Source organism: Papilio polytes, unplaced genomic scaffold, assembly GCF_000836215.1.
Source record: "Papilio polytes unplaced genomic scaffold, Ppol_1.0 DF823621.1, whole genome shotgun sequence".
NCBI classification, from domain to species: domain Eukaryota; kingdom Metazoa; phylum Arthropoda; class Insecta; order Lepidoptera; family Papilionidae; genus Papilio; species Papilio polytes.
This window is the reverse complement of record NW_013525583.1, coordinates 120,945-147,190: the sequence shown is the minus strand read 5'-3', so window position 1 is coordinate 147,190 and position 26,246 is coordinate 120,945. Positions and strand designations below refer to the sequence as shown.

At 33.3% G+C, this 26,246-nt stretch overlaps 1 protein-coding gene across 1 annotated transcript in view; it reads right to left on the bottom strand.

Annotated features, from left to right (window-relative positions):
- The window catches only part of LOC106104481 (peroxidasin), a 53,814-nt gene extending 28,072 nt beyond the window's left edge, over positions 1-25,742 (bottom strand). The window contains exon 1 of the mRNA XM_013284546.1: positions 25,515-25,742. Coding sequence (XP_013140000.1) covers positions 25,515-25,675 — 161 coding nt within the window. The 5' untranslated portion in view covers positions 25,676-25,742. The remainder of the gene's footprint in view (positions 1-25,514) is intronic.
- Positions 25,743-26,246: the final 504 nt, after the last annotated feature.

Below are 26,246 nucleotides of genomic sequence, written 5' to 3'. Positions count from 1 at the left end.
TGAAAGTCTGAACTTGTAGTTAGTACAATTAAATGTTCATCTAAAACTATCAGGATTGCATCGCCCAGTCAGCACTGGATCCAAATATTTGCAATTAATTTATGAAACTTGTCGAAGTGTTGCTTCTCGTTTTACTTTGTGTCAAAAGCAAGTTAGTTACAAAGTTTCGGCGAGTCTTACATTTTATTGTCTACAAACTCTCTGAAAGGTAATGAGAACATTTCATACAAATAGCGATTCAACTTCCCGACGATGCCAGTTTTACAGCAGGGCAGAAGAGTACAGTACAACAGTCCAGTTTATCGATTTAAAATCCAGTTAGTAGCAGTAACGCATAGTATCACTGTTCTCTCCTTATGTGAAACTGCGTTACTGGCTTTATGTTTCAAATTTAAAATCAAAATTGCTTTAGCAAGAGCGCCAACGTATCTGTTAATTAAATTCTTTTTAAGAAAAAATCATACCTTTTATAAACGATTGCTTGTCTCTGATCTCTTTGTAGAGTTCTTTGTTCTCAACACTGCCAAAAGAGGAATCGGGAAATGGTTTTATAAAAAGCCAAAGCTTGTACAGAAAAAATATTACGTAATTCGAATGAGACAAAAAGAACAATATAAAGTATATTTTAATATTTTTAATTAATTTTACAAGCCGTATTATAAATTGAACATTTGAACATTGAAAGTGTGACGTAACTATACATCTCTTACTAATATTATGAATGCGAAAGTTTAAATAGATGGATGTTTGTTAGTTTGTGGCCTTAACTGTTGAACGGATGTCCATTAAATTTGGTAGATGTACTGGATAATCTGGAAGAACAAATAAGCTAACTACTTTCCTTTTTTTAATTACACGCGCAATGAGTCGTGGGCGAAACCTAGTACATTAGATTAATAGTTATCCAAAATGTAACGTGTGTGGGTGGTGTAAGATTAAAAAATAAATTAAACGTGACCATACATTAATGAAATGGAATTAGTAAAAAGAAACCACCAGCGTGTGAAAATGTAATATCTTTGCGCTGTTCTGAATTTAAAAATTAATTCTATTTGAAGAGGGAGCTTATGAATGAGTACTAAGTTTTATTTAGCGTTAATCTGTCTTTACGTTTGAAAATTTTCTGCTTTTACAGTATCATAGCACCTACAGTGTTCGTGAAGATGAAATGTGAATAGATTTTCTTGAAATTCTTTTGCCGCAAATGGTTTTAACATTTATAAAATGAAATCCTCCGTAAATATAAATTTAATTCCTTCCTTATAAAATTAAACAAAAATATTTTAGGGTACTTTATCAAACTACTAAAGGACGCACAGAAAGATGTTACCCTAAATATGCGTCCCGTTCCACACCAATCTTTCTCTTTCCAATTTTCATTGCTTTGTATATAGAACATATGATGTTAATTTCTAGATTTTCCCAACACAAATGTTTTCTTCTATCCCCAGAATGTCCTACCGAATTGAAAACAAAACGCAACTATTTATATTGATTATATTTTAGTAAAAAAATAACAAAACGATATCTATACTATTGTAATAAAGCGTAAACACACACTTCTTTTTTGCCTAAGATGTCAGCAATTACAGCATATTTTTGAATATTTTATTTAAATAAAAAGCCCACTTATGTCACGCTTTAGGCTATATATTTTCACGCCATTAAACTTATGGGGTAAATATTTTGGATAAAAACCCTAATGCGGGAAAGAGACCATAAGTTGTTGCCAACATCAAGGAAGCAAGATTGTCAAGGCTTGTCATGTCATATCATTTTGTCATTTGCAATTGAGAATTTGACAAATGTAAACAATAAAATAAAGTATTCATAATTTCATGCGCATGAAGCCGCACGGGAACTTCTAGTTAAGACATAAATTTAAATCGATTTTATCAACATAGGTTGTATTCTAACAATTTGTGAACAATGTATACGATTTTTCGAGACCTGAATACGAAGATGTACTTGAATAATACAAACGCGATGTACATACTTCAAACACCACACGAGAGTTATTCCTGCTATTGTAAGGTACAATATTTCTATACTAACAATGTTATCCATGTGTCTCCACTGCCGAAGTGCACGTACAAAATATATCGTTATTTCTTCTATTGTGCAGATAATGAAAGAGATAGCAATACCCTTTTTACCTATCACTTCAATTATAGAGAAATAAGATATGTATTTTTGTATGTAGCGATACTCAAAAACTATTGGACCGATTTCAAAAATTCTTTTACCATTAGAAAGCATTAACATTGAGTAACATATGCTGTGTTTTTTTTCGTTATTTTTTGAACTTTGTATGGACATTAACTTGACAAAGCCAGTAATCAAACTTATTCTAGTATTCTTACACTTTGAGCTGTTTATCCGACAGTCATTTCTTTAGATGTTAGTATTTTAGCTTGGAATTCCACTTATAAATCCGTTGTATTAATTATTGTTGCCTCAGAATTTACAAGAAGAGTGACAAGTTTTATATAGGGTTATTTTTTAAATACCATTTATACTATTATAATAAAGCGTAAACACACACTACTTTGTGGCGTAGGATGTCAGCAATCACAGTATATTTTTGAATAATTCATTCTTTAATAAAAAGCCTTACACTAAAGACACGCTTTGGACTATATATTTTCACGCTATTAAACTCAGGGGCTAAATAAATTGTAAAAACCTTCATGTGGGAAAGGGACCATAAACTACAAGCTGCCAACATTAAGGAAGCAAGGTTATTATGGTAACGGTGACTTTGGCATTTGAAATAGAGAATTTGACAAATGTAATCAATAAAATAATTATAATTTCTTGCGGATGAGGCCGCACGGGAACAGCTAGTCTTAAATAATCAGTCATAATTTCTTAATACTCAAAGACGATTAAATATTAAAAAAAATTAAGACCAATAAAAATAGACACAATGCTTTAGTTCTGAAATTTTTCAATATTACTTTATACATTTTTATTTTTTAAATATAACTTTTATCGGCAACTGGTAATGACGTTTTTATTTTGTAAATAACATAAAATCTTGTATTATTATCCAGTGGAGACTCTGTGACTGTTCTTAAGGTTTACATTATCTTTGGATTATAAGAGGTTACATGTATTACAAGTACGAGTATATAGTACTAAAAGTGATAGGCAATTCCATGGGTAGTGGTAATAAAACTAATTAACTGATGCAGGCGATCGCACTTCCTGTTCGATCCTTTGACGTCGGGTTTCCCCTACACCCTACGTTAAAATACTTAGCTTGTTCATCTCTAAAATCTCTCATGCATAGATAATTACTTATAAAATTATTTAATGTCAATTTAATTATTTATTTCTATTATTAATCAGAGTAAACACTAATATTATAAATGTGAAAGTTTACATGGAAGATGTTTGTTAGAGTTCGTAGCTTTGGCTGAACGGATTTCGATGAAATTCCGTATAGATGTAGAGGATAGTCTGGAAAAACACAGCTATTTACTATTGTTTTTTTTTATTTCACGCGAACGGAGTCTCGGGCAATAGCTAGTTTATAATAAAAGGTATTTTATTGTATTCAAACTCAAGATCGAAAATTTGTTGATAGAAAGTTAGTTTAAAAATAATAAAATACAGAGATGGAAATCTGTTCGTAATATTGTTACCTGTGACCAAAAAAATATTCAATGTTAACCGATTATATATCTAGTCAAATAACAAACGGTATTCATTTACGATCGGTCGGTGACATTACCGTGGACAAAGCGTTAAAGAGGCCCTTATGCTTCTAACATACGCTATTCCAAGACATTGTTCGTGTCACACAAAGCAAGGTGCTTATTTGCTCGTTGGTATGTAGAAACATCTTAACTTGAATACATCTACCATTCCAATTAACCGAACCAGTACACAAATATATTACACATTCAAACATGTTTTATTATACCTGTATTTATTATCTATACTATTATAATAAAGCGTAAACACACACTTCTTTGTTGCCTAAGATCTCAGCAATTACAGCATATTTTTGAATAATTCTTTCTTTAATAAAAAGCCCTACACTTACGTCACATTTTAGGCTATATTTTCACGCCATTAAACTTAGGGGGTAAATATTTTGGATAAAATCCTAATGTTGGAAAGAGACCATAAGTTGCTGCCAACATCAAGGAAACAAGATTGCCAAGGTTTGTCATGTCAGTTTGACATTTTCTATTGATATTTTGCCGAAAGTAGACAATAAAATAAAAAATTCATAATTTCATGCGGATAAAGCCGCATGGGAACAGCTAGTGTCTTATAATTATTGATTTATTTCTGGGAAATTCTTTTTTTGTTCTCTTTTAAAGACAAATGCAGACTTTTATCTTACTATTTGAGGAAATAAAGTTGACCATTGCTTTTTTTATCACAGTCCAATAAAAAATGAGTATTTTTTATATCTTGATAATACATATTCCTCTTTTTCCTCTTATATAATAACGGTCTATTTCATTTTTCTTGTCTTTGTTATTATAGACATCGGTAGCACAAGGCGCCAACTCTGAGCACGCGCACACCTTTGACTAATCTATTGCCCAACTCTTTAGTAGCGCTTTGATTCCTATGATCTTATATGGAGATGCACAATACTCGATTTTTATTTGTGCAACTAAACAGTTGAATGGGCTGTGAAACAATCGACAATCGCACAACAGATATGCGATAGTTTAGTCTCTTAGACGCTTGCTCTTAGACATTTACTTATTAAATTACATTAAGTATATATATCGTAACAAGGCTAACAAGTTTATTATATACATAAACATTGCAGACGGCATTGCACTTTACCTAGTTCAATATGTTCAACTACAGTCGCCAGTAACAGTTAATTATGTCCTTATTCACGTGGGGTCCTCGCATACTCTTTTACAAACCTTAATGTTTTGGCTTCATTTCACGACCGCCTATCGCCGCTCTACTTGGGATAGGAATTAAATTAAATATTTTGTATGCATTTCTTAATGATTGTCGGTATTATTTTTAAATGATTTGCCGATTTTTCATGTGACTAAATTACGCGTAATAGAAAAAAATATATATCCGTGATAATCCTGCGCTTTAAATTTAAATTGTTATGATACATGTAATATGTTATTTATGGGCAGTTTCCCAGGTACTTTTAACGATTAATTAGTGTTCTTGGTTCGATAACTTCATGAAATGCGTTTCCGAAGTAAGTAACTCAGGTTTTACTTCGTTTTACGGTTAACTTATCATTAAGTAGTTAGTCAACGTCATCACCAGCTTACTACATGTCCCCACCGAGGGGCTCGGAGCCTACCCTAATAAGGGGTGACTAGGCCGTAGTCAACCACGCTGGCCAAGTGCGGGTTGGTTGACTTCATCTTTGAATTTCTTCGCCGATATGTGCAGGTTGCATCACGATGTTTTACTTCACCGTAAGAACGTCGGGTAAATTATGTACATATGAAAATTCGAAAAATCAAAAATCACATTAGTACATGGCGGGATTCAAACCCAAGACCTGTAGATTACAAGTCAAGTGCTTAAACACTGACGCTCAGTAATCAATAGGTATTGATATAATAAATAGAAACTTTCGAAATCCAACTTTAGTGAGTTAAAAATTTCAGGTAAAGAAATTGTATAGTCGAAATCCGTTAAAACGTCCTTTTAAACGACGTTAACTAAATAAATAGAAAATGTTATAAATCCCTTTTGAGAACAAATATACTCTGTAAATGGTTTCACATGTTCATAGAAAGAGCTTAGCGAGTAAACGCTTTCAGTTAAAGTTGTACAAAATGTAATAAAAGGAAATCTTATAAAATAAACGAAAATTACATTTCCGAATTCTTCAGTGACAAATTTTAAAGATGTATTTTTTCAAATGTTGATTCTGTTAATTTTATAGTCTTTGATCTAAACTATAGAAACAAGAGAGTCAAACTACTCAAAACAAAGCCTATCCCGACATATCCTTCATCCGCCACAGATTGATATTGAATTTGAACAGTACATCCAGTCCAACAATGGTAGTACTGACAATCTGTTGCTCTACTTCACTATGCTATGTTTGTGTGAAACTTCTGATTGGTAGTAGGTTATACTAATAGAAGATGTCATTGATATGCATGATCGTCATCGTATAAGGTAATGTACATCCGACACTCAAAGCCAGTCCATTAGCATGACCATATTTGACACAAAACAATACAAACATAAATTCTCGTGACACAAATGTAAAATTATGAAACATCTTAACTTGTAAAATATTAGTTTTTAATATTAAACGCTCTTTACATTTTCAGTCTAATTTGCAAATAGTTGACAATTTTACAACTTTGTGTTCTTCGGAAATACAAAGATTTACGTTTACATTTCTAAATGCTTACAAAATTTGCCATGTGTTTCGGGTAACTTAAATTTTTTTTAATAAAAATAGTGTTACTAATAATATATGTACATTGCTGAATACATTATTAAATAGTTTATTAGTGCACAAATCGATATTTTGATTCAAAGAGCCACGGATTACCTGGTTTGTAGTTCTCATTGTTACAAAATACAATACGTCCTGTTATATACCGACATAAGCCATGTTAATGAATATGAATCATAATCCAACGAACATGATTCGGTATTATTACGAATTCGATATATTAAAATATATTAATAAAACTATGCAAATTAATAAATTTGGAGTATCTGTATATAATATCGAAATTATTGTTTGACTGTCAGTTAAGCCACCTTTGTTCCGGGTAATCAACGCAACGGCTAGTTTGATTCTAACTAGACTTTACTCTCCCTTAGTATAGTATGATATCTCTTAGTCAGCAATTAACAAATCTGATAGTAGAGTGATTTCGTAGTTTGCTTTTCCGAACATTTTATACTTTTATAAATGTATGTTTAATTTAAAAAAGCCGCAGTTGGGATTAAAATTTCAATATCGTTTCAGTAAGTAATGAAGCGGTAGGTTCGTACGTACGACAATCAGAAAGGGGCCAATATGTATCCGCCTCAATTCATTGACGACTGAATTTTAGTTGAATCCGACGACGCTCGGAATTCGATCCTTTGCAACGTATAAAATTCGATGCATTTCAATTATTCTGACGACATATTGACATTATAAAATCTCTCCCTTCGAATGTTTTAATGTAAAGAGTGACTTTTGCTTTTTGTGACGAATTATTTAAGTTTGCATAAAACCCAATTTATCTTTCTTCCTTATTTCCGTGCTGAATGTATTTTGTATCGGGTGACATTGATTCGTCACCATTGTCGAAAAACATATTTTTATGCAACACATTTTATTTGAAAATATGTCCATTTTTATTTAACGGCTATATGATACGATACGGTAACGTAAAGCTAATGTAAACTTTATAATCCGAGCTCTGAGATAAACTTTTTATATCGTGTTGGGCACGAACGATATACTGGATAAGTTTTCAACACTGGTGTTAGCTGTGTAGTTAACAAACCGCATTTTTGAACTGGTAAAAACTGTATTTAAACAACTCATGATGTGGTTATTTCGTAATAATCGTTTGTTTCTTTAGTTTAGTTTTTTTTATTGATTGAAATGTTTAATATATTATAAATTATATAATATAAATTTCAGAAAAAGATTTACAATATTTAAATGAGTACATTATATATGATACATGAAATTATAAGTTTAATGCACACTTTACACGTCAGTCAGTCAGTTTATAAATAGACCAGATTCATAGTCGTTCAGTAACATTAGTTTATACCGCATGAAATGACTACACTAACGTAATTACATTAAGATCTTGTAATTGCATCTCGGTATCAATTGAAGCAAGCGTTAATTAATCCTTATTAAATTAATTACGATTCCTTTGATAACTAACATGTGCAAGTTGGAAACAAGAAACTGTCTGTAACATAAGTTAAGTCTCTCAGCGTGGGCTTCACATTACTTTAACATAATACCGCGAACTTAAGGTAAACTTAATCAGGAACTCAAAGCATACATCTCTATGTTTTACAATCTTACAGCGAGTCTCCACTGCAGTAAAATAATGACATACACTTTATCAAAGACAGGAAGTCTGTTAACAGAGGTAACAAAATCGTAAATCCGCGATTGTTTAGTTAATTTTTACACCAATGTACAGTCGCGGAAATCTACGGTGTTCTCTTTCAGGAAAAAACCGCCTCTTACAAATCACTAATTATATAACAGTGAGTGGTGCAAACGAAGGTATAATAATAAAAAAAGAAACTAGCCGTGTGTCACTAACCCACTTTTTTATACAGATATATATTACATTTATAAGCAGCGTTGTATTGGTTTTTGTTCCCCGCTTCGGTTTAAATTCCCGAACTGTACTTATATCTTCATATATTCACACATCCCTTCTGAAAGGCTTGGAGCCTACCCTAAGGGGTGACTAAATTGATCTACTGAAGTCTTACTATAATTTAAAATCTACTTTAATAATAGAATGAGTAATAGTTACGAATTAAAATACATTTAATCCATTCATTTGAAAGAATAATGTAGGTAATATTAAAAATGCATTCGTAATAAGAAGTCGTAGAAATGAGAACACATTGCTTTGAGTTCAGCATATTGTCAAACCACCGCAAAAGGAAAGACATGTTGCGGTTCACTCCGAGAACGTAATTAAAAAAAAAACGTTGTGGTTCCTTTCAGATGTACATGCACTTTCATTAACTTTTGATTGGTAGTGGAATAATGAATATTTTGCACCGTATTGTTGAGAATTCTGATATATATATTTAATTAATTTGACGCTGTCGAAACCACACATATGCGGCCTTTACTAACAACCTCGCTATTGCAATTTTTCTTGTGTACTTTTTAGATTTCTTTCCTCATACAAATATGAAATACAGCGAAGGGAAAACTTCAACTTAAGTACACGTGAAGTGCTTTATGAAACATACTTACCATAACGTCTATACGCTAAATAATATTAAAAAGTTAAATGCCTTAGTCTGGTATTAACATTTTTCATTCTTATTATTTTTAAACTCTTTTCTAATTGGAAGACAGACGATGCAAGACGTATGACGTCCTTATTGTGCCATTTTTAATTTATGTTAGGACAGGCCAGTGGTTGCATTAGGACGCGGTGCGTGACCGCCCAGGGCGCCTGACAGAGAAGGGCGTCATAGGTCTCCGAATTGCTTGAAATTAAACCATCGCTCACATCCCCTCACTAACTGTAATAAAGAGGGCGCAATAGAAATCACGCCCAGACTAACAAAGCCAGAACTATACTGGTCTGTTAAAATGAATGAAAGATTACAATTTTTCATAATAAAAGGTTCTTAATCCTATCGTCTTAATTAATTCAACACTAGTCACGTTTGAGTCTCATCCTAATGTTGAAAACGAATAAATTGAATTCGAAAAATCTTAAAATGAATAAAACAGCTCTTTACTATTCGTGCGGGACGGAAAGTGTTTCCTTGGTGAAATTTAAAAACCATTGCGTTGTAAATGGATGTCGTATGCTATTTGGAACGCAGAGAAAAATGTGTTTGTTGGTAACTCTCCAGAGATCGCACGTTTCATGAAATATCTTAGAAAGCTAGTGTTGAAATGACTATTTAAATAACATTTTAATAAATTATTGTCAATTTTATGTTAAACGTAAAATATTACTAATGATTACAAACATATATAGTTTTCTTTGTTACCACGTAATTTCAGAATTGTTGAAAGAATGAGATTTTTTTTTCATTTTCATTTTCATATATGGTAAAAATAGAGGTAGACTACAAAATAATAGGCAAATAGGCTTGAAGTTTTCTTTATGACTACAGTTGTTGAGAATTAATGTTTCCTTTCACAATTTCCTGACAGTTTTATGTTCGTCTAGTGATGTTCCATACTGACGGAGTTCCCGATCTATCAGTGGCATATGTAATTACGTAGCGCTAGCGGATAGATGTCTAAACTTGCTAATTCAAATAACGTCGCAGCTCAGAAGCGTCGACGTGGCGTTTAAACAAATTGCCGAGTTTGCAAACTCAGCTTGTATTTATTATTAAATTTTAGTATACTTGTGTCTTGTTTACCATCTACCAATAGAATTAAAACAACACAACCTTCAATGAAATTGAATTTCTATCCTTTGGAATGTTTGATTTTATGTTTTTAGAGGTTATTTAAGTTCATAAGCCTGTCAAAACAAATAAGACTGACCTTCGGTATTTGGCGCAGACGTAAAATATTCTTTTAGTTTGTCTAAATAATTTAGATTAATTTGACAATTCATTTCAAATTTAGTAGATGGTTGTGTAAAATCAGTCACGAATCTTATCGATTTTCTATTTTTATTCTTATAGAAGTTGGCATCGAAAGATTTATAGTTATAATTTACGAAATAAAAAAATAACACTGTTTTCTCAAATTATTAAAGACCATAACAAGTAATGAGAGTGAACAAATGTTTATTACTACTACAGCCGTACGTAATCGAATTGGATTTCGCTATTATTTCTGTCATCGCTAAATCCTCTACACTATAATCAATACTAAAATTGTCCTCTAATTTAGTTAATAGAAAAAAAAAATTTAGTTGAGTTCTATAATTATTTAAACAGAATATCGATAGTACAAAATTGTTCGCTACGTGTTTGTTTCGTCACTACGATACCTGTTTATTAAGTATGGCATTTGCCTTCATACAAATTGAATTCAATACTTCATATGCGTCATTTATCAATATATCTTATTTAGATAAACTTATAAAGAACATATAACTAGACTGTAGTAAGTTTTATTTTTCGCGCGATCATAGTATCGTCAAAAGGTAGTGTGCAAATAAATCACGGATACCGTACCTCAAAGATCAGTTTTAACATTAAATAAACACGAACGTTCAAATTTACATAAGTATGAAAATGTTGAGCATTAACAAGGTTACCTTTGATATCTAAAGTCACTATCTAGTTTACAAATCCAGACTACAAACAGTAGTTATTTGCTGAACGCTGTGGTCAGCGACCGAATCTATACACCTTGATGTAAGCCCAGTGTTTGCGTTGTGGCAGAATTGATTGGATCGTTTTGAATGACCCGGCTTGTAAGCTCGACCCTTAGTCTAAATGTCGATATTTGTCCCATATCAATGTTCAAGAACTCACGGAATTTCGACCAATGGGTGACTAGTGCACAAATACGTAAAGGGAAATTTACACGTACTGTTTTAGCAGTACAATACATGAATTAGCTTTCACCCGTGACTCCGTCCGCGTGGAATTAAAAAAAGAACAATAGTAAGTAGTGTCTTCTAGACTGTTCTTGATCTGTACCAAATTTCATGCAAATCCGTTAAGCCTTTTAGGCTACAAAGTCTAACAATTCTCCATCCATCTAAATGTTTCGCATTTATAATTTACTAAGATTTAATAATGATGTGTCAAGCACCTTTGTTTCCATTCGACTGTGTCGAGGATTGGTTTTTTTAACTTTTCCTGAATAAAATACACAATACAGCCCACTCGTACATGGATGGATTCCTTGAGCACCAGACCAGTACCGATTTGATCAATATTATACGAAGCAATATTTTATTTTGCAATTTACGTTACTGACGTAGAAATATTAATTTCAATGATTGAAAAATTATTCTATTAAATGTAAAGAGATTTTTAGAATATCAATTGAGCTAGTTCTTCTAAAGCGTACTTACTTTGTAACACTAAATGTCAAAGAAAAATTTCCTGAAACGCAAATATTGTGCCGACTTTTATTTATATTAGACTAATATTATAAATGTGAAAGTTTGGATGGATGGATGGATGTTTGTTAGAGTTTGTAGCCTAAACGGCTGAACGGATCTTGATGAAATTTGGCATAGATGTAGAGGATAGTCTGGAAGAACACGTAGGCTACTTTCTTTTGTTTTTATTAAAAGCACGCGGACGGAGTCGCGGACGAAAGTTAGTAAAAAATAAATAGCTACCCTAATATAAACAATTATATTGGATGGCTTTTGTTTCTTTATAGTTACATTACTAGGAGAAAAATACGTATCACCTAATATTTTAAATTTAAGTGTAACATTAGAATTATATGAAAACTAGCTGTTGCCCGCGACGTTCGTGTGGTATTAGAAAACAGATGAACGATGTAAATAACGTGTCCCTCGGGAACTGGACATTTTGTCGGGATAAAAAGTAGATGTATTCTTCCAAACTATCCTCTACATCTGTACCAAACTTCATCAAAATCCGTTCAGCCGTTTAGGCTACAAACTCTAACAGACATCCATCCATCCATTTAAACTTTCGCATTTATAATATTAGTAAGTAAAAGTATGATTAGTATGATAGTATGATTATTAAATCCTATATAACAGTCCACTTACAGTCCACCACACTCGTGTGTTCTTGTGTACCAACTTAGATAAAATGTTCGTTGACACTGGGGCCCGGATGAGTTATCTTACAGATAAGTACCGTTGACGGTAAAGGCTTAATACGCCGAGTTTGAGGACAACTTATATCTGAACAAATTAAAAAAAAGATTTAGCTATGAAGTAGAAAAGTAACTATAAGCTAGAACTTCATTACACACATTTGTAAGTCCCTTTGACAAGATATAATCACCGCAATGGACACATGAATTGATTTTGTACAAATCGAAAATAGAGGACGTATTACGCAGAATTTAATAAACGTATAAAATTTACGCGGATTACATTTTCCAATTTTCACGTATCAAATGAAAACATTAATAAAGTCCTTTGGTACAGTACCGAAATTTTAACATGGCTGGAAATGCGGAAATTTATCACGCGGTTCGTAAAAAAAACTTTATTAGTTTGAAAAGTTATTAAAACGTTGTACCTGTTATTTGAATGCGTGTTCACTATTCGTCATTTTGATTAAACTCGAAATGAGAATTTCAATATACCAAATGATTTTGGTATTCACTACAATTTAAAGCTATGAAAACAGTTTACTCATGGACTGAAATAGTACGAACCAATAAATAAATTCAACTAAACATATTTACTTTAATAAATTAATTGGAACGTCTAAAGAGACAAGTGAACGGCAGAATAGTGTAGCAGAGCAATACAGTACTGCCATTGTTTACTGTTTTCGTGTGTTCAAACAATTGTAGTATCTTTCTGTCCTGTTACGCTGTCGTGTGATACTAACGTAGTTCTTTAAATAAGAGTATGGGTTGAGGTCAGCGATTCCGTGACTCACACATCTGTACTGTTTATTCACTCTCGTTAAATACACGCTTATACGCAGTTCGTTGTTTAATTATAATTTTAATTTGAAATCATTTAATACCTTTAAAAATAGTTTAACCTAACACTTATGAAGCTGGGTTATGATGAAATAAATGGAATTTTGAAGAACCCAGAGTAAATAATGATAGTCACACTTCATACTGATATTATAAATATATAATATTATAAATAAATGCGAAAGTTTAGATGGATGGATCTTTGTTAGAGTTTGTAGCCTAAACGGCTGGAAGGATTTTGATGAAATTTAGTATAGTTGTAGAGGATAAATAATTCTACACGGACGGAGTCGCGGGCGAAAGCTAGTTTTAAAATAATTTAGTTACATCAGAGGGATCTACTTAGATTTAGATAAAGTTTTCTAATTGTGACCGAGTGTAGTATTATGTACGTATATGTTATTTTATCTTCTTCTCTTCTGCATAACTCTGTGTTCAGTTTTAGGGTTCATTGGAAACCGGTGATTCGGTATATTCTGCAGCACCCAGAATGAATTTCTTTTCTCTTCGATTAAAGTAATTTCTTTCTCTCCTAATACGGACAGGTTGTTCTTGTTTCTTATAATTTGATCGTTAAAAAATTAACATCATATGTAATTCTATAAATGAATTTTCTGTACAGGAAACACAATTCTATCATACCGACCTCGCCCGTCTATTGTCACTAGTTTGAAATTGTAATTCTAACGAATTGAATAGACCGAATGTATTCGACCGTAAATAAATCGCCAACAACGAGGACCGACTCCACGGAAGTAAACTTAATTTCCAGACGAGACGAGACGATTTGAACACAACAAATATTATGATTTTCCCATATTTTACATTTTCCTTGTACGTTTTAATTTTATTGTCTGTGCCTAAAAGGTTCAAAACTGTAAGCTTAAAAATATTCAGAACTCCCACCTACACGATTTTATTCTTATACTAAAATATTGAACCATTAGGATTAGAGCGGGCGCACACATTTGACTAAACTATCGGATAACTTTGTGCGATAATCGATTGTAAATTGGTTCGCAAACCATTCAACTGTTTAGTTGCAAGACTAAAGAGTTGTACGATGGTTTAGTTTAACTCAAAATACCACTAAAAAAAGTAAAAATGTTCAATATTCTATTATTGGCTTCGGTCGTAAAGAACTTTTAACCATAACACGGCATAGTTTTATTCCAGACCCTTTTTTTCAAGATTAACAGTAAGTTGTTCAGATTGTTCTGATTCTATGAGATAGGAATATTAGGTTAAAACTATACGACCTCGTCGACACTTGCAATCCCCAAGCTTTAATATCATTTCGAGATGCAAAGCCGCCATTTTGCGGAGCGAGACAATAGCTCTTAGCATCGTAATCGAATACTTTACAAATTCAATAAATGTCATTGCAAACTGTTTCATATTACCATCAACTGGCTGTTCATTCTAAATAGAATCGAGAACGAATTTTAAATAACATTATACTGCTATCACACTGACATTATAAATGCGAAACTTTAGATGGATGTTTGTTAGTTTGTAGTCTAAACGGCTGAACGGATTTTGATAAAAATTGGTATCGATATAGAGGATTGTCTAAAAAAACACATAGTTCACTTTTATTTTTTTAATTCCACGCTGACGGAGTCGCAGGCGAAAGCTAGTATTTAATAATCGCAAGATAGATAACAAATAAAATCATATACTATTTGTATGTCGGCATAACAAGTCATTCTACGGAAAACAACTACGTAGTTAAAAGCATGAGGTAGTAAACTAATACTGTAAAATTCAATTAGGTTGCGACCCTCGTGAGTATACGGAGTATGTATTTATGTTTGCTTGCTACCTTGCCGCTATGATGCAATTTCCCGTGTGCATTTGCCATAAATAGACCAAACAAGCACAGGACGACGATGCCTCTTCAGTATGACAAAACTGATATTATTATGCAATACTTATGTACATAAAAACCACATTATATATCTGATTATACAAAAGACTTGTTATATGATGAGATTTTAAAATTGTGTTTTTCTCAATCTTTGTTATTCATGCAGGCTGACAATAAATCGACTGATTATTAAGGACCGTTCACACACACCAAAGCGATAGACAAATTTTATTATCTATAAAGTTAGATTATTGTATAATACACAGGAATGTCTCTATGCAACCCGAAAATAAAATCATCATATCATCATATCACTATATCATGATACCATCATATCATCGTCATAGATTTCAGGAATGTGATGTACTAGGTTTCGCCCGCGGCATCGTCTGCGTGGTATTAAAAAAATAAAAGTTTAGCTTATGTGCTCTTCCAGACTATGCTCTATATCTATGCCAAATATTATCGAGATCCCTTTAACCGTTTAGGGTACAAACTCTAACAAACATCTATCCATCAAAACTTTCACATTTATTATATTAATAAGAAGTAAGATTTGCGTTGCGAAAATCGAATTAAAAAAAAACTTGTTCAACACAATTTACAAACATACATAGAAACTTATATACCTACTATCCGGAGAAAATGCAGTATTTAAAATGTGCATACGGTTGTTTATTTAGATCGACAATTTAATTAGAATGTTTAGTCGTTACTGTTTATTGAATGTTGTAGGTGAAAACACGTTTAACTTTTATCAATGGACCTGAATCAAGCCATAATTGAGATCTATAGGCGACGCGACTCCTCAGTCGCATCCAGACTTCTTTGCGCAACTCTTCAATATATTTATTTACACTCACCTGCTAAAAGATTTCTCTGAACGTTGCAAGTTACATTTTTGTAACTCAAATATCGCCAGTCCAATACTAAGTGAATTTACAAGGCCTTTTGTACACAAGGAGATGTAAATTTTCGAAACCTGACGATTATAATCGCTGAGCGACTATTGTGTATCGTCGACATTTCTATATGTCATCGACATTGCCAGTCGCTCAATACTTTTGTCAACATGTATGTATGATGTCACTTCGATTTTAAGAAGGTACAGTTGACATATCCCTATGTTGGTATTGACCGAATAGACGACTAGCGTCAGCGATTAAAGTTTATGCACACGGTACGCGCAACCTAACACTCGCGACGTAGATACAATGCTTTTTTATTATTTGTACAAAACAGAGACTACAGTATGACTTTAGCATATTAACCACGCTTGCGTGTATTCATTGTGAAAAACAAAACAATAAACATCTTGTTTATCTTTTTTCATGTTAATTAAAGGTAAGGTAAAACGCTGTGCCGGAAGCGAAGGGGTATCTGTACACGACATGCTGTACCCGCCTGTAATTTTTTTATTTTATATTCTGCTTTGTGTAATATAAAACAAAACAACATCGAGTCCCGCTTTCCCGTATTGAGTGCAGTGTGTTTGAAGTAAGGCCAATGAAATGAATAAAGTAATTTAAAAGTACAGATATCTTTTAATCAGAATTATTGTCATTTCAAATTCATTGTATTTCATGAAGAACTATTTGAATATGGTTAATTAATCGGCAATCGTGAATTGCTTTGAAAATCAAACTTCAACGCTAAGTGGTTTAAGCCGACTGTATAGCAATAATCCTGCGTTACTGATGTAATGATGGATTGAGGCAAAGCTGCAATACACAGATTCAACAGGTATTTAACTACGGTCTATTCTCTTCAATCCATTAACAACGATATTTATTTTGAAGATCACATTAAATACTTTTGACGTCATCATCATCTTTCTCCTTACCCTACACCCGTAGGGTAAGCGCAACAAAATTTTGTCCTCCACATAACTCTATCATACGTCATCTCAGTCATCACTCCCTTTTTGATCATGTCACCTTTTACGCAATCCATCCATCTCTTTCTACCTCTACAACTACAAGTCTACAACTCAAATATAACTTCTTCATATTTTAATTTGAAATAGTGGTATTAACATCGCTCGAACCTCTCTATTAACATTTACACTGCTAGCGGAACTTTCATGTAAACTTGTATTGCAACAAGTAGCGGTATGCATACGTCGAGCTTAATAAAGACGGCTAACTTAATTAATTTGAAAACTTTTAATACAGCAAACTTGAAAACCGAAGCGCTAAGTTAGTAAGCGAATTCTTCTCGAATAATCAGACTTATCTTTTCAACTTGTACCGTAATTACTTAGTATTCATTTTGTATTAGGTTCGTGTCCGACTAACAGCCGGCTTTGCAGCTACGATTAGCCATTCGTGTATTTGGTACGATAAATTCATGGAATGCGTTTCCAAACTACGTAACTTGTTGAAACACAGTCAATCTAACATTAATCTTTCGCTAGGTAATACAAAATAAATAGAAACATCAGAAACCCAGCATAAGGGGGTAAAAGGGGGTACGTGTTTATCAAATTATTTGATACCTACGTGTTTAATATTAGAACGTAAAGAGTGAAGAAAGTTGTAAAGTCAAATCTTGACATCATTACTACAAAATCTGAGTAAAGCCAACTAAATGATGTAACTTCCTTCTAACATTGCTGCCGGAGGGCTTAGAGTCCGGATTATCTTAGCAGATTCGACCGATTATTGTGATGTTAGACCGAAATAACGATGTTAATCGCTTACCTTATAACAAAGATATATTGTATTGTGTTAAAAAATGGGTTGACAAAATAATACAAAAATACAAATTGAACATTGAGGGAGCATGGCGATGCCAAAGTTAAAATAACATTAAAACTTTGAGTGCATGAAAAAAGTTTCATTAAAACGAAAAATCTACATAATTTAACTTTTAACATTGCCCGATACTTTTGTATTGAAGTCGGTACCTACATACAACGAATGCCATTTGGGTTTTGCGGTTAATTAAAATATAATACACGCTTTGTTAGCTTATGTTTTTTTTAGAAAATAATTATGGTAGTACTAAAATTTTCTATAATGGAAAAACAGAAGACAGGCGTGAAATGGAAGCAATTCCGTGTTTCGTGTGATGAGTGTGGTGCCGGAGGCCTAATTTTAGTCCCTTTCTCTTTACCACCCTTTTCTTACAAGAAGAGGATGGAAAGAGGAAGTGGATTTGACGGTGGAGGATATGCATAGGAAGGGGAAATGTCCTCTTTATGTGCGTCTCCTCTTCCGTCGGATAAGGGTAGGCAACGCATCTGCAATTGCGTATGTCTATGGGCAGCGGTCGCTTCGCCATTTTGGCGGATTGAGGTGGCCGCTTGCTCGTTTGCCACCTTATGTTATAAAAAAAAATATTTCTAATAAAATATGATTTCATCCGTTATACCTAACGCAATTTTATATTACTTATCTTGTATTATTAATTTGTTTAAAATATTTAGGATTCCTCATTATCGAGACCCAATATGAGTTACAATTTTGTTTTTTTTATAATATAAGGTGGCAAACGAGCAAGCGGCCACCTGAATCCACCGAAATGGAAAGCGACCGCTGCCCATAAACATCCGCAATTGCAGATGCGTTGCCTACCCTTAATTCACGGAGGAGGAGACGCACATAAAGAGGACATTTCCTTTTCCTATGGGTTTCCTCTACCGTCAAATTCACTTTTCCTTCCCATCTTTTCCTCTTAAGAAAAGGGTGGAAAGGCAAAGGGACTAAAATTAGGCCTCCGGCACCACACTCATCACACGAAACGCGGAATTGCTTCCACTTCACGTCTTTTTCTGTGTGGTTGTGGTATTACACCGGGCGAGCCGGCCCATTCGTGCAAAGATGTTAAAGCGGGCTCTACCAGTGTCAAGAACCTTTTAATACCTTTGTGACAAATCTTTACGCTAACATTACTTTTGTGACTCAATAATTGTGGAGTTTTACATTGTTGATGTGTTGTTAGGGGCTAACCACGAATATTCATGATAAAGTTGTCGTAACGTCATCGAAAAAATTTGTAATAGATTTGTGCAGCGCCAATTTACAAGCACTTTTTTTTTCGATGACGTTATCAATACCTTCGAGATACTAACTCCGTCTCTTCTCACAAATATCAATTAGCTCAGTGGGTTGCGTAAACGATAGGATAATATGAAAAGCAATTAGTAGTCTACTACCAACCGGCCATTTTTTCGTACCGACTCATTTAAAACCTACATTTTATTGGCTATTGTTCTGCGTCTTCGTCTCAATCCCATCAAAAAACTTTGGCTTTGAAGGTGGAAAACCGACAGATTCCCCGACTGTACGTATCCAATGCATCAATCAGAGATCATCAATCGTTATCGAGTAAACATTAAAAAACAAGATTAATGCATCCCACGGGAAACGTAACTATTTCCGGGATAAAAAGTAGCCTATGTGTTCTTCCAAACTATGCTCTACATCTATGCCGAATTTCATGGAAACCGTTCAGCCGTTTAGGTTACAGACTCTAACAAACATCCGTCCATCAATCTAAACTTTCGTATTTAGAATATTAGTACGAGTATGATGTAGAATTCATTATTTGAAACTATGATGATATTGTCTTTAAGTCTGCTTATTTATTGTGAGCTAAGGCGGCATAAGATGAAAGTGGAGCGCGCTAAGCTTAATTGCGTCTAAATCCAACGGATGCATTTCTTATTCGACCTAAATGCTGCGTTATCCCACTAGTAATATGTCATGGTTTCGCTCGTTTACAAAGACTACTAATTGAAGGATATTAAAAAAGTCACCAGTACATAAATACGTGAAATGGAAACTTAGTACACCTTTTTAAGAAAATTTCACTAACAAATGAATGTGAAATTTGATACAGGTAAGATAATCTGGAGAAGTAAGTTATTTTTAATCAATTATATACAAATAAGTTTTTGATATAAAAGAATGACCAAACGTTATCAGCGACTTTAAGTAAATATAACTCATATTGTGCAAGCAAAATCTTAAGTAAAACCTGGTGAACGATTTCTTTTTCTACCTCCTTGAATAGGCAAGCCAAGAAAAAAGTTATTTCTTAATAAAAAATGTCTCGGTGAATAAATCTGAATTCGGTGAGAATATATTTTTTAACTTTCATTATATCAAAATAAATCAAAGTGTCACTTCTAACAAGCATTTATTAACACAAGTTGGAACTAAATTCACGGCTTAATAAACTAACGTCAATTGACAACCGATCGTAGGTATGGCATCGCTATTCGGGAATTCGCACTAGACTTGCTTTCAAGCTTTACTTCGCACAAACTTTGCAATTCCGCAGGAAGTATGCGGAGTACATCAAGAATCCCGTTTACATGCCCCGATGCGTCTTTAGCAGATGTGTTAAGACGAGGTAGATCATCATCTACCAGCTTTATGCTACGTAAGTTTTCGTTCTCCTGTTTAATCTATCTGCCGTCATCTCCTTCGTCACTCCTTTCTTCATCACGTCACCTTTCACAAAATCCATTCATCTCTTTCTATTTCTACTTTTACTAGTAGAAACCGAATCATGTTGATAAAATTAAAATTTTTATTATAAGCTGTGATAAGACGTTTGTAATTCTTAGAACCGGTTAAAAAGATTTTTTTTAATAAAAGGGAGCAAACGTGCGGCTTGAACACCAAGGTGATCAACGACGCTCATGGACGTCCGCAACACCAGAGGAACTAAAGATGCGTTGCCGGCCTTTGAGGAAATGATAGGCTCAATAGATGAGTTCAATAGCTTTGAACAGTTGAGCTGTGGCTCACGACATGGAATTGTCGTGAACTGCCCGATGAGTTGCAAGTCGGGAAAGTCATACCTCTATGCGGGTACAAATTGGGCTGATCTTCTTGGTTTACTGGTCTGCTTCATCCATGCGTACAATGAGCTGATCTGCGGGTTGTATTAGGTCGATTTACCCATAACTAAACATAATATCGCATAAAATGTTATACGAATAAATATTTGCTTAGTCGCTTGAAAGTTATTGGGCAAGATGCTAATTAGTTTTCCGTGTCAAGTCTGAGTCAGCGATGTCCAATTATAGAATATTGAGTTTATTTTGATACAATACTTCGAAGAAACACAATTCAAAATGAATCTGTTAAGTCCAGTAGGTACTCGTTAAAACTTTGGAATCTAAATTATTATTAATATTTTACTCCTGTTAATAAGCGGTTCGATGGAATGTACCTAAAAGTGTCATGGTAAGGAGATTTTCACTGTAGTTTGTAAAGGTCGGTTCGTAGAATATACAACAACGGTCTGTGATAAGAATTTAATATAAAACGTGACATCATTAATAGAATTAGTAGAGTTATTTTTATATGCGGTGTTCATTAACCTTGAGTTTCTAATGCAGAATGTAGAACAATTTTTAACCATTGATTGTCAAAAAAGAATCATCAGATAAGTGTAACAAAAAAAAAACAATCTTCTACACTTTCCAAGAACGTTTCAAGAAATATTACAATAGGTATAAAAATAACCTGTTGTAATCATATCCCAAAATAACTTTATTGTCCGCGAATAGAGTAGGGTGTACCCGAGCTAAATATACATTCACGGATATCTGGCATAACTTTTACTAAAACTATATGAAAATTTAGTTCCTAAATATACATGACTATCGAACAACGCTTTAAAAGCCATGAAATATACCGACGAGAACACATCCTATCAATTTCCGGTGCTTACGCGTGTCATGAGCTAGCACTTGCAGATAGTTCAGCGTTCAGTTCAATCATTCAATTATATTTACTGCTGCGATTTTAGCAAAGTGCCGATTAGTCTCATCATTTATAATCAATTATTGTGTTTAAGAGTTCGTTTATAAAAAAAATATAATACTATAAATGCGAAAGTTTAGATGGATAGATGTTTGTTAGAGTTTGTAGCCTAAACGACTGAAAGGATTTCGATGAAATTTGGTATAGATTTAGGGAATAGCATGGAAAACACATAGGTTACACTTTAGTTTTTATAATACCAAACGGACGGAGTCGCGGGCGATTGCTAGTAAAATATTAAAAGGTATAATTGCAGTCATTTTCTTTTTGTAAAATCTAAATAGACGATATTTTACATAGTTGTTATAAAGATTAAGATTTTATTAAAAGTCTCAAAATGAATAATAACTTTATCCAATTCTCTGTATATTCCGGTTAACTTTAGTTAGATTAGTAAATTATTTCAATGATGGATAATATCACAGTTGTTAGAGTTATAATTGCTCTAACTGACGCAATAAGTAAGTTCCCACTAAGAGAGCCTCTTAGTACACCTCTAGTGTGTGCAAACTAAGCGATTGATTAATTAAGCGCATTAATAACTTAGTATTTGTAACTACAAATGTTTAATTGTGATTTTAATCCCTAAAATTAATTGTTAATAATATTTACGTGAAAGGAAATCATTGTAAGTAACCCTTTTAGAGGCAATTACGTAAAATGTGAGACGTAGTTAATGCGTAAAAGTGATTCGTTTAATAAAACAGTTATGATTATGAGTTATCATTGAATTTAGAGGAAATGGACGTTTACTAGTAATTTCTAATGCTGTTGTATTGCCGTTCAATGTAGCATTGTATTGTGTGTGTCTTTGTTGTATCTTCTACATATTAAATATGATATCGTTGTTGATTGTGTTGGTAAAAACGTCGTGTTCAACGTTGGTCTAATTTCTAATCTCCTATATAAAACTAGCTTTCGCCCGCGACTCCGTCCGCACGGAATTAAAATAAAACAAACGCAAGTAGCCTATGTGTTCTTCCAGACTATCATCTCATTTGACATAGTCAAATTTCATCGAAATCCGTTCAATCGTGTATGTTACAAACTAACGAACATCTATCCATCCATCTAAACTTTCGTATTTATAATATTAGTAAGATGTAATATATTTTCCCTATGCGATTCTAAAATATATCGACAATATTGTTACGAGGACCCGAAAATTTTTATTCCAGACATTAAAAAGTTTCTCTTCAATAATAGTATAGAAATCCATACAAAAAACATATATAAGTCCCAAACTGAAGAAAAACTGTAAATTATAAATACAAATCAACGAAATACTCAGTGCTGTGACCAAAATAACGACTTTTGATAAGTTACAATATCGGCCGGAAACCTGTCGAAAACGGCCAGACTATCAGCGCCCTGCCACAAATAATGTTGTTATATTTTTTATAACAACTAGTTTATTGCCCGCAAAGTCGTCAGCGCGAAATTAAAAAAAAACAGCTAATATTACTCTCGAATACACCTTCCATTTAAAGTCGCGATAAAATCGGTTTAGCTGTACAGAGATTACCGGGACTTGCGGATTAACAGACAGAGACAAACATTTTTAAAAATAGTTGCTTTGTTTCAAGAAACGCAAATGTTCGATGTATAAAAAATCTATTTTGATATTACACTAAGCACCCTATATTTGCTAAAAGCGCGCGTACATCTTTGACTTAACTATCGCACGACCGTTGTGCCCGACGACGAAACAATCGACAATCGCACAACGGTTGTGCGATAGTTTATTCAAAGGTGTGCGTCCGCTCTAAACCTATATTCTATTTGTACAATTAGTAGAATTGGAGTGCCGGTTGTACCGTCGAATAAAAATTATTTCGTAACTATGATGTATTTGCGTTGCTGATAACGATAACCGAGGTTTTAATTTTTTTGTCTGTCTGTTCACCCGCCGCGTTTGTTCCAATTAATCTCCGAAACGGTTAAACACTGTTACACTTTGACGGGACTTTGTCGGGAAAGTTGCCATATGGCCAATATGATTGGCAATTTTTTAAAATTACAAACAGACAAAGTCGCTGTCTATCGCTATTGTAAAAAAATCACATTTCGCGATCACGATATATTTTATTTGCGTTGCTCATAACGTAAAATAAATTTTCTAGTAATAAAAAAATATTACTAGAAAAAAAATCTATGACGTCATCAATTTTCTTTCTTCGTCTTCTTAAAGCACTATCTTTTATCGTAGATCGGCGATCATTACGGTAATTTTTCTTTACAAGTTTATTTTTACTCTATTGCTTGAGAATTGTATTTGTTATTAATGGTTAATACGATTCTTCTGTTCGAAGTGCGAAGTTTTTAGTTATTTTATTTAGTAATAATAATTATTACCAACTTTTAGGTTGCGTTGCCATTAAATCGCACATCCTGTGTTCAATTACAGACGGGTTAAAAGTACAGATACAAAAATTAATTACTTTTCTGTGTATCTGAAGTATTTTTTAAAGAATTTAAATTTTGCGATATTCCAATTAGTTTATTAAAGTATAAGTAATTTTTTTTTATTCATTTATAAGTAGCTTAATTTTAATACAAAAATATAAAATTTCGCCAAACTGCCAAAGCAGTTTGTTGGCGGAAACTGCACCCATAAACTAAATACTTTTAATACATGAAATTATTTCTATAAACAAAACATTACTTTTACTAGTACGTAAACTAATATATGAAAAATAAATTAAATCTCTCTTAGTTAGAACTAACCACTTAATTATTCGGCCGCGTAGATATTTAGTAATTAAAAAAAAACTTTATAATATGCCGACGGGAATCTTATTTAAAAAAATGCTTATTTAAAAATGTGCCGGCACATCAATGATGAATATCATCATAAATAATTTTATTACATTAATAAGTTTTAAAATAAAAAACAGTGAAGGTATAATTTATTTTTACGCCAAGTTTACGAATTACGATTTATTTTATTTTTATAGTATTAATAAAATTAAAAAAAAATCCAATTCAAAAGTTTGTATCCGTTTTACCGATTAAAGAAATATTTTTTTTCTATTTCCAAATACACGTAGAAAATAGTCACAAAAGTTAAAGAAATAATTTCTGTAACTTTTGCGAGCTTTGGCGCACGGCGCGAGCTTTTATAGGAATTTTAAACTATTTTTATTCAAACACCTAAGCGAAATAATTCACAATTGTTTTAAATTTCTTCGCTAACTTTATTACACTTATAAAACTGCGTTAAAAAATTATAAAATCCATGTGTAAAAAGTTTGATAAAAAACTTAACGCTTAAAACGTAATGTAATCGTTAGGTCTGTAAAATATAACATTTAATAATTATTGAGTAAAATAATTATTTTACTCAATAATACCATAGATCCTAATGTCCATCGGTCACAAGAAATTACTTAGGGCATTGGCCGAGGGCTAACTTTGCACCGCGAATTTAAATATACAAGTTAGCGAGATGCAGCGACCGGTTGTTCGCAAAGCAGACATAGCCAGCTTAACGCACTGGACAAAATCTTTCGCAAAGTTTTACTCGCGCCGTGCATTATACCGCAGCTCGCAAAAAAGTTCAGTCGAAGTTTAAAGTACTTACAGTGTGTGCGCGTCCGTCGGAGTTTTCGGAACTGCTTGCAAGTCCTGATGCAGGCATCGGACCGCATTCCGGATACACTGGCATTTAGCCGGGCATGGTATCTCCGCGAACGCGTAATTCACTAAGTTTAAGAAAATAAGGATCTTAAGTAAGACCCACATTTTTGGGATAAGAGCGAGTGTTCGCTTACCACCGTATCGGATGGCGACCAACGAACGAATGAGCCGCCTCTGCAAGCGGTGGGCGCTGTGCTCAGCCGCGGGTAGCGGGCGGCGGGTGTTGGCGGGCGGAGTTCCGCGTATTGCTGTCGCTACCGGCTCGCATTGTCCATCCCTGACAAACGCACTTCAACACAACACTTGGGCGGAGTTTAGTACACCTTTACGCTACAGAAGCAGCGGAACTATCACACTATCCCGCTTTATAATTTTTTTTCAATATCATGAAATAAATTTAAAACCTTATAGATTAACCTAGAGTGCAAAACCAGGTGCGCTAACCCTACGGAAGTAGGATGAGGACAGTGAGATGACCCTTAAAAACTATTATTTTATACAGATGCGGTTAAAAATTTAAATAGCGTTTTCTAAATAAGTTTAATGAATGATATTTTAATAAGGCATTTTAATGACCACAGATAATTAAAATACAGTGACGTCCTTAAACAATGTGAATTACAAACTCATGTGCTAATTTACTAATTGCACGGCGCGTTGGTAAAAATCATGATGA